The sequence below is a fragment of the Gymnodraco acuticeps genome, unplaced genomic scaffold (genome assembly GCF_902827175.1).
Source record: "Gymnodraco acuticeps unplaced genomic scaffold, fGymAcu1.1, whole genome shotgun sequence".
Classification (NCBI taxonomy): Eukaryota; Metazoa; Chordata; class Actinopteri; order Perciformes; family Bathydraconidae; genus Gymnodraco; species Gymnodraco acuticeps.
Window position 1 is genome coordinate 1465039 of NW_022990082.1, and position 13570 is coordinate 1478608.

General features: G+C 40.9%; 1 protein-coding gene across 2 annotated transcripts; it reads right to left on the reverse strand.

Moving 5' to 3' along the window:
• Positions 1-4607: 4607 nt before the first annotated feature.
• On the reverse strand, positions 4608-13212 carry si:ch211-212d10.1 (granzyme E). Of its 2 annotated transcripts, XM_034216307.1 has the most exons (6): positions 13155-13212; positions 7540-7660; positions 6145-6304; positions 5816-5948; positions 5374-5601; positions 4608-5291 (listed from the first exon to the last, which is right to left on the reverse strand). In XM_034216307.1, the coding sequence occupies exons 2-6, from the start codon at positions 7592-7594 to the stop codon at positions 5136-5138; spliced, it is 732 nt and encodes a 243-aa protein (XP_034072198.1). In that variant the 5' UTR covers positions 7595-7660; positions 13155-13212; the 3' UTR covers positions 4608-5135. The 2 variants fall into 2 exon arrangements, with proteins under 2 accessions (XP_034072198.1, XP_034072199.1); XM_034216308.1 differs by lacking the exon at positions 7540-7660 and having other exon boundaries at positions 13155-13203.
• Between the last annotated feature and the right edge of the window lie 358 nt (positions 13213-13570).

Genomic DNA, 13570 nt, shown 5'->3' on the forward strand with positions numbered 1-13570 from the left:
ATACTAGGGAAATGTTTACTCAGAATTTCTCTTCCACACTTGCCCCTGCCAACATCTCAGTAAATGAGCTAGTAGATCATTTTAATTCAAAAATTAAAAATGTTATAGATGCCATTGCTCCAACTAAGGTAAAGGAAGTGTCTGGCAAGAAAATATCTCCATGGAGAAAGGCCATGACCGTGAAAACAGAAAAAAGAGAATGTCGAAAAGCTGAACGCAGGTGGCGAAAAACAAATCTCCAGGTTCACTTTGAAATCTATAAAGAGAGACTTGGCCTTTATAATTTGGAATTGAAAAACGCACGACAATCGTTCTTCTCTGACATCATTACCAAAAACAAAAACAACGCACGTGCCTTGTTTGCTACCGTCGACAGACTAACTAACCCCCCAGTGTCAGTAGCCTCTGAATTTCTATCCACCAGGGCGTGCAATGATTTTGCCTCCTTTTTCACTGACAAAATTCAGAAAATCAGACAAGCAGTCAGTGCCTCTGCATCAGGAACAGCAAATGTGTTGTCCCTATCTCCACTTAACATCAATTCAGACATCATGACACAATTCCATCAGATTAATGATAAAAACCTAGAGGACATTATTCAACTTCTGAAATCCTCCTCTTGCTGCCTTGATATTATTCCAACAGGATTTTTCAAAGATGTTTTGCCTTGCATGGCCTCAGATCTACTTCATATAGTAAACAAATCTCTTCACTCAGGTATTTTTCCACAGGCCCTGAAAACTGCAGTCATTAAACCGCTCTTAAAAAAGAATAATCTAGATGCTTCAGTAATGAACAATTACAGGCCCATATCAAACCTCCCATTTCTAGGTAAAATCATTGAAAAAGTTGTTTTTCAACAGTTGAGTAATTTCTTGCATTTAAATAACTGTTTTGATGTGTTCCAGTCAGGCTTTCGTCCAAACCACAGCACTGAGACTGCTCTTGTAAAGGTCTTTAATGACATCCACTTAAACACAGACAGTGGCAGAACTTCAGTGTTAGTATTATTAGATCTCAGTGCTGCGTTTGACACTGTTGACCACAGCATATTACTAGACCGACTGGAGAACTGGGTGGGACTTTCGGAAACAGTTCTGAATTGGTTTGAATCCTACTTAAAGGACAGAAACAACTTTGTTTCTATAGGTAAATACACATCTGAGTTGACAAATATGACATGTGGGGTTCCTCAAGGCTCCATCTTGGGGCCTCTTCTCTTTAACATCTACATGCTACCACTGGCTCAGATAATGAAGAACAACAAAATAAGTTACCATAGCTATGCAGATGACACACAAATTTACGTAACAATTTCACCAGGAGACTATGCTCCAATTCAAACACTGAGTAAGTGCATTGAACAAATCAATGACTGGATGTGTCAGAACTTTCTCCAATTAAACAAAGATAAAACTGAGGTAATGGTTTTTGGAGCCAAGGCAGAACGTATAAAAGTTAGCGCTGAGCTTCAGTGTGCAATGTTCAAAACAACAGATAAAGCCAGAAATCTAGGTGTAGTCATGGACTCTGACCTGAGTTTCAACAGTCACATTAAAACTGTTACTAAATCAGCCTACTATCACCTAAAGAATATATCTAGGATTAAAAGACTAATGTCACAGCAGGATTTGGAAAAACTTGTCCATGCTTTTATCTTCAGTAGACTCGACTACTGCAATGGTGTCTTCACAGGTCTCACTAAAAAATCTATTAGGAAGCTGCAGCTAATTCAGAACGCTGCTGCTCGAGTCCTCACTAACACTAAGAAAGTGGATCACATCACTCCAGTTCTGAAGTCTTTACACTGGCTTCCTGTGTGTCAAAGAATAGATTTCAAAATACTGCTGCTGGTTTATAAAGCACTGAATGGTTTAGGCCCAAAATACATTTCTGACCTCCTGCTAAATTATGAACCATCCAGATCTCTCAGGTCTTCAGGGACTGGTCAGCTTTCTGTCCCCCAGAGTCAGAACTAAACATGGAGAAGCAGCGTTCAGTTATTATGCTCCAAATATCTGGAACAAACTCCCAGAAACCTGCAGGTCCGCTGCAACTCTTACTACTTTTAAATCCAGGCTGAAGACTTTTCTTTTTGTCGCTGCTTTTAATTGAACTATTCATATCTTAGACTGTACTGTAACTTTTATCCATGTACTTTTTCTTTTAATGTTTAATTGCACTGTAACTTTTATCCATGTATTTTTTCTTTTAATGTTTATTTTATTAGCTTTTCTTTTTAATGACTGATTTTAAATGCCATTTTCTTAATCTCTTTCATTTTTTGTAAAGCACTTTGAATTGCCTTGTGTTGGAAAGTGCTATATAAATTGCCTTGCCTTTGCCTTGCCTTGCTGCCTTGCCTTGCTTGCCTTGCCTTGCCTTGCCTTGCCTTGCCTTGCCTTGCCTTGCCTTGCCTTGCCTTGGCCTTGCATTGCCTTGCCTTGCCTTGCCTTGCCTTGCCTTGCCTTGCCTTGCCTTGCCTTGCCTTGCCTTGCCTTGCCTTGCCTTGCTTGCCTTGCCTTGCCTTTGCCTTGCCTTGCCCTTGCCTTGCCTGCCTTGCCTTGCCTTGCCTTGCCTTGCCTTGCCTTGCTTTGCCTTGCCTTGCCTTGCCTTGCCTTGCCTTGCCTTGCCTTGCCTTGCCTTGCCTTGCCTTGCCTTGCCTTGCCTTGCCTTGCCTGCTTGCCTTGCCCTTGCCTTGCCTTGCCTTGCCTTGCCTTGCCTTGCCTTGCCTTGCCTTGCCTTGCTTGCCTTGCCTTGCCTTGCCTTGCCTTGCCTTGCCTTGCCTGCCTTGCCTTCCTTGCCTTGCCTTGCTTGCCTTGCCTTGCCTTGGCCTTGCCTTGCCTTCCTTGCCTTGCCTTGCCTTGCCCTTGCCTTGCCTTGCCTTGCCTTGCCTTGCCTTGCCTTGCCTTGCCTTGCCTTGCCTTGCCTTGCCTTGCCTTGCCTTGCCTTGCCTGCCTGCCTTGCCTGCCTTGCCTTGCCTTGCCTTGCCTTGCCTTGCCTTGCCTTGCCTTGCCTTGCCTGCCTTGCCTTGCCTTGCCTGCTTGCCTTGCCTTGCCTTGCCTTGCCTTGCCTTGCCTTGCTGCCTTGCCTTGCCTTGCCCTTGCCTTGCCTTGCCCTTGCCTTGCCTTGCCTGCCCTTGCCTTGCCTTGCCTTGCCTTGCCTTGCCTTGCCTTGCCTTGCTTGCTTGCCTTGCCTTGCCTTGCCTTGCCTTGCCTTGCCTTGCCTGCCTTGCCTTTGCCTTGCCTTGCACTTGCCTTGCCTGCCTTGCCTTGCCTTGCCTTGCCTTGCCTTGCCTTGCCTTGCCTTGCCTTGCTTCTTGCCTTGCCTTGCCTTGGGCCTTGCCTTGCCTTGCCTTCCTTGCTTGCCTTCCCTTGCCTTGCCTTGCCTTGCCTTGCTTCCTTGCCTTGCCTTGCCTTGCCTTGCCCTTGCCTTGCCTTGCCTTGCCTTGCCTTGCCTTGCCTTGCCTTGCCTTGCCTTGCCTTGCCTTGCCTTGCCTTGCCTGGCCTTGCCTTGCCTTGCCTTGCCTTGCCTTGCCTTGCCTTGCCTTGCCTTGCCTTGCCTTGCCTTGCCTTGCCTTGCCTTGCCTTCCTTGCCTTGCCTTGCCTTGCCTTGCCTTGCCTTGCCTTGCCTTGCCTTGCATTGCCTTGCCTTGCCTTGCCTTGCCTGCCTTGCCTTGCCTTGCCCTTGCCTTGCCTTGCCTGCCTTGCCCTTGGCCTTGCCTTGCCTTGCCTTGCCTTGCCTTGCCCTTGCCTTGCCTTGCCTTGCCTTGCCTTTGCCTTGCCTTGCCTTGCCTTGCCTTGCCTTGCCTTGCCTTGCCTTGCCTTGCCTTGCCTTGCCTTGCCTGCCTTGCCTTGCCTTGCCTTGCCTTGCCTGCCTTGCCTTGCCTTGCCTTGCCTTGCCTGCCTTGCCTTGCCTTGCTTGCCTTGCCTTGCCTTGCCCTTGCCTTGCCTTGCCTTGCCTTGCCTTGCCTTGCCTTGCCTTGCCTTGCCTTGCCTTGCCTTGCCTTGCCTTGCCTTGCCTTGCCTTGCTTGCCTTGCCTTGCCTTGCCTTGCCTTGCCTTGCCTTGCCTTGCCTTGCCTAAAGAAAGGCCAATAACTTAATTAACAAGCTTGAAATAGACCCTTCATATTTCCCCTTGTTATAATCAATCTGAGGCTCCAGTTTTAAGGAATGAGCTGCCAACAAAATGAATGAAACCCTACGGAGAGCTGAGATGCAGGCTGTAGTGTTTCTTAAAGCATATTCAAGTATCAACCATAATTTACCTACATTTGATTGATTTTGCTAACTTCTAACTTAATTTATGAGGCAATATACCTCCAGCCCCTCACATATGTTTCTGTATGTGGCCCTCAGTGAAAAAAGTTTGGACACCCCTGATCTAGAGCAAGCCAAGACACTTTTATTTATTTAGCACAAAAACACAAGTGGTGTCACAACACTTTGCATTCAGAGCAGGCTTAGACAGTTCAGTAATTGTACCTCTCTGTCTGATATAGCTTCCAATGCAAAAAGGCTTTGTCTAGTTTTTGCTGCACCATTACAACTTTGGCACTAGGAGGCAGCGTTGTCTTTTTGTTAAGTGCACAATGAAACTGAGAGAACATGGGCAACAGTTTATTAATAAAAAGGTGGTACAAAACAAACTTAAAAGATCCTGTGTCCTCTTTGATGATGTATTTATTGTTAATGTATTTAAAAGCAGGATAATATACAAACCAACAACATTTATTTAAGTACATTATGTCTAAATGTATTAGTTTATCCATGAAAAAACCTTTATGTGCTTGGTTTAATTTGAACATATCTTAAATAATCTATGTTTAAGAGATTGTGGCCCCATCAGCAGAAAATTAGCTATACCATAAAAGTCAAAATATTTCATATTTAACCTTGATGTGACTACACTTGCCATACAAAAGGTTACATTATCATTTGGAAACATCAAAGTGGAGCACATTGTCATTAAATCTGTCTAAAGCAAGCAAGTTCAGACTTTGGTCCATCAGTCTCATTGCTATTGAACACGTTGTGATACAAGGGTATTAGATAGGACCGATTAAATGTCATGCAAACAGTAAATACAAATGCTGTGATTTCATCAATTCAGCCCCAATTGTATGAGAGCTTTTTCAGGCTTTCGTCATGGTCAAATAGATCCACCTGCTGTAGTCAGTAATCTTGGCGTAACAATCGATTTGTTGGCCTCCTGAGTCTGGTTTGAATTTGTGGGACACCACCCCGTATGCCTTCTCATCTTCACACACCAGCGGACCACCAGAGTCTCCCTGGAAGTACAGTGATGGCTTTAATGCTGAATCAGTTATAACTTATGACTTTGTCCATCTCATGTTATAGAAAAAGATTTACCTCACCCGGTCCAATCTCCCCCTCAGAGCAGTACAAGTTGTCCTTAGCACACAGCTCATTGTCAGTGAGTTTAACATTGACTTCCATGAGTACTACAGACATATATTTGTTGGTCTTGTCTGTTCTCCCCCAGCCGGAGACCGAACATGATTTTGGCAGAGAGGCTTCAAGTTGGCTTGGAAGAGCAATGGGTCTCACATTTTCGCAGAAATTTGCCTTGGAGCTCAACTTTAAGAAAATGGAAAGAAAAATTAACACATAATTAAGCTCAAATATTGATTCCAGTGCTCACATTTGCCTGATTAAGTCATACGTTTCAAACCTCTTATTGATTAAGGCGTTCAATAGCATTTGCAATAAACATAATTACAAACAAACATTGGAAAATGACTAAAATAGTTTAGAAACTCATTTCCGCTTTCAAAGGAAACATTTGTCTTACCTTAAGAAGCATGATATCGTTTTTGTAATTAGTTGCGTTGTAGTCTTTGTGAGGAAATGTTTGATCCACATTTATATGCTGTATTTCATCATTATGTTTTACATTGTGAACTCCTAGTAACACAGTGTAAGACCTAAAATGACAAAATGAAATGCAAAATATGATGTAAGAATAAATGCTTAGTCTTTAACTCAGAACAAAAACAAAAAAATGTATGGATACAATTTTATTAAGACCTTTTTTTCACAATTATTGAATCCATCATTCCAAATAGATCGATTAAGAGCGCTTTTTATATTGAATTCCTAATGCATGAGTGTTTAACTGACCTGGCTTGGCAGTGGGCTGCAGTCATCACAAAATCCTCGTTCAGAAGGAAGCCACCGCAGTGTTTGGTGGTACCATCGTCCATTTCTGTCTTCAACAGAACCATGTATGGCCTGCTATGTGCAGCAGCTTTATGTCCGCCGATGATCTTTCCTGTACGAACTGAGGGATATTTGTTTTTACATATATGTTTTTACATATATGCTGTTTATGGTGCTTTGTGTGCCAACAGTGCAGAATGCATTTTATAAAAACCTGGATGAAAACGTGTATGTATGTGTAAAAATTAGGGCCGGGACTTTAACGCGTTAATTAAGATGAATTAATTACACAAAAATTAACGCGTTAAAAAAATTAACGCATTTTAATCGCACTTATTTTTGCACCGCGGAACGTTTCTCACTGGATGAGTTTCAGGCGTACCGATTATACTGGAGCACCAACTAACGTTCATGACTTCAGACAACAACAAACCACAGTGAACAACAGTGGGAAATGTTGTTTTAAAAAACGGACGGATGGAAGCGTCGATAAGAGCACGGTTGTGTGCAAATTATGCAAAAAGGAATTCGCATATCACCGCAGCACATCAAGCCTCAAGTATCACCTCAATGCAAAAACATATAGCAGCTAGCGTGGACGTTAGCCTCTTTTATTGCGTTCACACCAAAAAGAGCCGGTACTAAAATTAGTTCATGAGAACCTTTTTACCCCCACGAAAGTCCCTGCTAGAGAGCAGAGAGCTGCTAGAGAGCAGGGACTTTCGTACGGCTCTCTTGTGAGAAAAGAGCTATATTTCTGATTGGCTGGGCGGATTGCAAACCACGCCCCGTAAAACTCCCAAAAAGTTTTGTGAAGCCGCCATTTTATTATCCTCGCATTAGCATTATTAGCATTAGCCCAGCGCAGAAACGCAGAGAGACTAACTTATGGCAACACAAAATAAAACATGGGAGCGGTGGAGATGAGGAGGTGTCGGCGTTCTGGCGATTTACTCGGAAGGCTGCTGGGACTCCCCCAACTCCGGGGACTTCCGGCCGGGGACTTTGGGCGGCAGTATACGACGTGAAGTGGTTTGCTGCCTGCCAGTAAACCCAATGCAGAAGAAGAAGAAGTGACGTCAGCGGCTTCATTTGCCTAATCCTCCCCCAGGTTCAAAGAGTTCTCATGAACTAAGTTCTCATGAACCTTTGTGGGAAAAGTACTGCGGTGTGAATGCGCCTAATGGTATACTAAAATCCATGTGAAAAAAATTGCTTCTCACTGTTCTCAGGTCAAATATGTATATGTGATTAAAAATGCGATTAATTTCGATTAATTAATTACAAAGCCTCTAATTAATTAGATTAATTTTTTTAATCGAGTCCCGGCCCTAGTAAAAATGCAACTTAACTTACCTTGACCACCAAGAGTCAGCGCAAGTAGAATCAGCAGTTCAGAGTGGATGAACATGGTGAGACCAGGTGAGCTCCTGGAGGGAGTGACAAGCTTTTCTGACAATTTCAGTCTGAGTGCTCCCTTGTATAAGGCAGAGAAGGACGTGTTTGAGTGTGAACCCATGCAAAACAATGTGGCTTTTAACCACACCCACGAGAAGGGCGTCTATCATCTCCAAAACATTAGAAAAGGGAAATTAATCATAGCACAAATTGAGATGTATTGATGTTACATACAGTATGCAATACATTGTACTTTAGCTTGGATGAAACATAAACTGCGTAAAACAAATTATTAGTTTGCTATTATTTTATTTTGAGATTAAGTTTTTTAATAAATACGTTTTATTTCACAGATATCTATTCAAGATATACATTCCACTTCCCATCATTTTAAATCGCATTAAAAGCCACCTCATGTTCGTGCTCGCAGGTTGATTTTGCAATTGAGACAAATGATGCAAGCGAGTTCAAATTTCAGATCAGTGTAGTGAACTTTAAAATGAGTGGTCATTATTTATCCACTGATGCCTTTGTGGTTACCTTCACAGTCTTAAAGATCTCTATTGGCGTTCAATGTTCAAAGCCGTGGCTTCTCAGAGGAGCCTCTGTGTCTCTCACACAGCCCCAGAGGTAACATTATTCTGGTGTTATCACTTCATCAGACAGTGTATATAAAAATAGGATTTGTTCGAAAGTGAGGTTTATGAGCTTAAAGTGAAATGTAGCTCCTGAGCTACCAGAGGATTGAAGAAGTCTTTAGGTTTCTGTTGGAGGGAAGAGGAGATCAGTCAGCATATTTTATAAACCGAAATAATATTTCATTTTTCTTTTAGTTAGATTTTTAGGCAAGGAGCCACTATAATAATTTATTTATTGGAAAACTGCATGTCAAACATAAATCAAATGTATGATCTGTGTTCAAAGCCTGTGGGTTCTGCTGACCTTTTTTTCAGTTTCGCAAAAATGAATTACACTTGTGAGGACCTGACTGCTGTATTTTTTAAATCAATAAGAGATGAAAAGGAGAGCAGGGTTTTAGCTCAGAGCGTCAACCCTGGATCAAATGTGAATGAAGCTTTGTAGAGAAAAGATATGAAGCGATTTGCAACGCTTAAAATAGTGCTGGCTAAAAACCATTCCTCTTCTTTAAAGAGGCCAAAAGTATGTAGCTCACTGACCACATAGCACATATATGTCTGTTACATCACTTCCTCAGTCTAGACTCAAGTATGTCCCTCTTGTGTCTTAGTCACAAACTTTACTGTAATTGTTTTTGAATGATGCACAATAGTGTTTTAATGTGTTGGAGAAGAGGGGAAAAAAGAGGAGGTCGGGGGGGTAAGAGGTAGGAGTGAACAGGTTTTTGCGATGTGAGCTCCTGGAGTCCAGGGCAGTAATGGGAATTACAGGCGGAGATGCAGAGAAGAACCTGCTTGGTAGAACAGGGTCTTTACGGTCAGCCCGTCACTTTTATTAGGACCGCGGGGCTGAGAGGGCTGGCTGGTTTAGCCATTCGATACAGCAACAAGGGAAGAGGAAATGTAATAACAGCCATGAAAACCATAAATCACTGTACAAATTACATGTATATTAAGAAGAAAGGAAAATGACAACAATAAAAGCCAACAGACAGAGAAACGGACATTCCTAGGACAGTGATCAAACCCTGGCTTTAGTGAAATCACATATGGTTTTAGAGGTTTATGGCCCCAGAGCCATGCTGATGTGACACTGTTAAGCAATCATCCCAATTTTAGCTGACTCATGTCTGTATTGGTCTTACACATAATCTTTTTTGTCAGTCACTTAACTATTTGCTAACATCAACCTTTTCTTATTTATAAAAATGTGTCCTCTAAGGTTTTTTCAGGTCTTAATTATATATGAATATTTCAGGACTTTTATATAATTAAGCAATATGACATCCCAATTTAAAAACACCTACTATACCAATTGGCAAAGAAACAGAGTTTGCAATTTTCAGACATATGTGGGAGTATTTGCATTACATGCATGTCTTTTATTAATTTCTTTAATCACTGCAGGGTTATGAAATAGCTTTAGAATTGCTTTGTATGAGCTGTGAATGTGAGGAGCTCTGTTTGATCTGCGGAGAAGGCCACATTTTGTGTTTTGTTGCTTTAATGTTGGGTAATCCTCCGAAAAACTCTTAAGATCCTGAAAGCCTGTACAGTCTTTGCCAAATAACACACAGGAAGTCAGACATTTTTCTCCCTGAAGAACCAGTCCATGTTAAATCAGATTTTGTTTTTTTGGTTATAATGAATGTTTCTCGGCCGGTGGGCGCCGAGGTGTTTCAATTCTACTTTTGTTCAAAATGGCAGAATTTCAAATGCGTTCACAATAACAGGAGTTAGGATAAACACAAACGTCTGCCCTCTACGATCAAATGAGACAATGGTACACGGCAATTAGCTAATCAAATTGCAGAAAAGCAACAGGCAATCAACCCCACTTTGCATCCAATTAGCGCATCCACTTTTAGGACAGAGGCTTTGAGCCTGCGTTTTGTTTTGTTCTCACGCTCAGGACTCAGTGAGTGTGCTGCTCTTCCCACAAAGCGGCCTTTCGAGCAAAGCGAAAACTGAAATATAATTTGCTTTTATTCTATCAAGCCATCAAATACTATAAATTGTAGAGAAAAGACAAACAGCCCTATAGAGCAGGATTGTTGTCATAATTTAAAGGTCCAATTGCTACTTAACTTAAAGGACTGTCAACCTTGCAATAGGGTTAGGGGTTAGACATTTTCTAACACTTTTAATATGAAAATCTGCCCCATGCATTTATCCAATTTTCTTTTTCTATTCTTTTTCTGTCTGCTCTTGATTCAGAGGAAAACGTTGAGTTGTTTTCTAATTTAGATGACATCTAGGTATATGCTCTCTGACTGCTTTCCACTTGTATTGTTTTGATACTGTTAACATGTGCTGAGGTCAATCAAAACACTTTGATTTGACACCTTACTTTGCTGGATGAACACCATTTGTGCACTCATTCATTGGGATTCAATCAGAAAACATCAAATCAAAGAATTAAACCAAAGCCAATAACCTGTTCACGTAACTGCTAACTACTTGAGAGTTTTCCAAATGTAATGTTAGCGACAGAATTAAGGCAGTACTAAAAAAGTATTGAGGTTTGATTTGAAAATGTATTTATAAGATACATTCAAGTCTGTTTAATTTCACACAAGACCGAGGATCAGGGCTGTAACAAAGTTAAACTGATATCCTTACTTCTATCTCGATGTCGACCGCCATTTGCTCCCCTTTGAACAGGAAACTTAAAAAGAGATGAGGCACGTAGGCATGTGGTTACCATGATACCATCTATAACAAACATTTCTCAAGATGGAAAGATTAAACTCTTAACTGCCTTTTCTTTTTTGCTGATGCATGAGTACGGATTCATACATCCTTTATTTGAAGATTGTTAAATATACCACTTAATGAAATGTGAAAAAGCACGTTTTATTAAACTAAAATACTCATTACAAAGACTTGAGATCTCCATGTTTAATGTCTAATCAAGGCCCTTCTTAAGTAATAGAGTAGCTGGCAAACACAAAATGTGCCATCAGGCCTTCAGCCACTTGTTTTAAACGTCCATAGATAATAATTCATCTGTTCATTATTAGTATTATTACAGCTGGAAAGGTAAAACTACTGCGATAGAAAACTAGCTGTTGACTCTGCAGACAGTCTACAAGCTGAGAGAGAATATAAAGCATTCTTACGTGCACCTGTTATTTCAATAAAATATTTCTCTTCCAAGTCATGCATTGACTGTTTATACTTCATTAAAGTTAGATGTGCCTGTTAAAATTCACTTTGATAGACATCGCACAAAGAAAACAGTCAATAAACTGGAAGAAAGATGTAGAATTCAGTTGTTATATTGATTGTGTTTTATACTCTGCACTCTGACAATGACTATGATCCTTAAATATGTCGATTTGAAGTACATTTTTTACAGTATTGATGTGAAACATTGTCATGGCAAAGAAAAAACTACAAACACAGGATAAAGAAAGTAAGTTGACTTTAGCACTACACTTCCCCGTAAAGACTTCTGATCCAGTCTTCGTCTCAGTTCAACCGCACTGACTGAAGCTTTAGGAGATTAGATCTGTGGGTTCAGAGCTATGTGATCTTATGCAGACTTATGTTGCTTCTGTTTGTCTGACAGCTCTCTGTAAAGAATGTGCTGTTATTCTCAAGCCTAAAATCTCTAACACATTAGATGGCTTTTATGCATCAGGGGCACATCTTATTTCTATATGCAGTTTTGTTCTCAAATCATAGCTGGCCAATGTGGTTAGTAAAATATTGACCATAACATGAAAAAAACGACCGATAGGCAGAAAGTTAATTACAATATATAATTACTTACCTAAGAAAACCACAGAAGATTTTTGCCAAAATCCTTCATCAACTCAAGTAACACGGCAAGCCAAAAGTAAAGAAAAAAAGAGGCAAATAATTTGACTGAGCCCCCAACTACATAAATTATGTCAGCTTTGGGTGTTTTTCTGTTCTGCTCAATCCAAAAAACATATGGTGTCTATCCGCTTTAGACATGGGATTCATATTTAGATGTATCAAATTTAAACCAGCATAATGAGAGGATGGGAATGTGCTTCTTCTATCCCCCTTCTCATTTTGTTGAAGAATGTAGCCTTCCCAACAAAACAGTTAGGCCTCATTTCTGCAAGAAAGGTGATACCATCAGCTCAAAGCCTTCGTGTCTTGTGATATTCATCAGACCTTTGAAGAGGACCTGTCAAAATTGAGGAAACTGTATAAACCCACTTGCTGACAACTGCAGTAAAGATTATGTTCTCATCAGGCTCTTTAATAAGTTTGTAGAGTCGAAGAAGACAGAAATTAAGATCTTATTTCCCTTTCCCACAAGATCATTTACCTTTCGCCAAGCCCTGTCCACCAATAGTAACAGTTGTTTTGCCTTTTTGAAAGTCAAGTATGAACACATTCAGTAAGGTCATACAGTCAAACACAAGGCTCAATTTGTGAATCGCTAGCCTCCATACGTCGCCAGTTACAAAAAGCTTTTATATTTTCCAATTTAGTGTCATAAATTACCCCAGGTGTCTTGAGTCAGATGAGCTTGTACACTTGGGTGTCTAGTCTGCCATCTACGATTTATTACCCAACATTATTCCACACATTGCATCTCAGATGTTTTGATGTTGTGATTTTAAAATCAGAATGGTTTGGTCTCTTGTGTCCTCCTCCATTTTTATTTATAGGCTAGTATATTAGGCATGCTAATATTTAAAGCTAAGCCTTTCAACATTCAGATAAATTCAAAGAGTTGCGGTAGTTCTATTTCCTCCAAAACAAATACACACATAAAAGTGTATCCACATTGCATGAAGAGCCTCAGGAATAAAGAGATATAACAGAGGGAGACAACAGCCCCTGTCTGCCTAACACAGAAATATGCATACACACACACACACACACACACACACACACACACACACACACACACACACATACACACACACACACACACACACTGAATACCTTTGCAGTGTGCAACGTCTCCTCATCAGTCTGTCTGAGCACACAGATCCAGTGTTCTGACCGCAGAGAGCGCCTCTGAAAGAAAAACGTGTCGGTCAAACAGTGTGGAAACAAAAACAGACCTTTTGAAAGGGGCGATGTATATAGGTTTTCACTGTGGTGCAAACGAGGTCTGTGTGTCGCAACAGAAGACTAATACATCAGCCCGTTTTCACGGTTGGATGTAATAGATAGGAATGGTAAACTGATATTTAGACATTCCCGTTAGCCCCGGTTTAGCTCAGGCAAATGATTAAAGTGCCAGATGTGGAAGTAGTTTGGTCTGACAATGTGATATTGTTTCATGGTAAACACAATTGAGCCTGTTCAGCCTTAGAGTATATATTTCTTCTATCTATTTAGTAGTGAAGTGAGAT

Excerpts from the sequence above, each read along its gene's own strand:
- si:ch211-212d10.1 (XM_034216307.1), bottom strand. The coding sequence starts at position 7,594 with ATGTTCATCCACTCTGAACTGCTGATTCTACTTGCGCTGACTCTTGGT. Across the intron at positions 6,305-7,539 it reads GCTGACTCTTGGTGGTCAAG|TTCGTACAGGAAAGATCATC; the intron begins GTAAGTTAAGTT and ends AATATCCCTCAG. Across the intron at positions 5,949-6,144 it reads GCAGCCCACTGCCAAGCCAG|GTCTTACACTGTGTTACTAG; the intron begins GTCAGTTAAACA and ends TTGTCATTTTAG.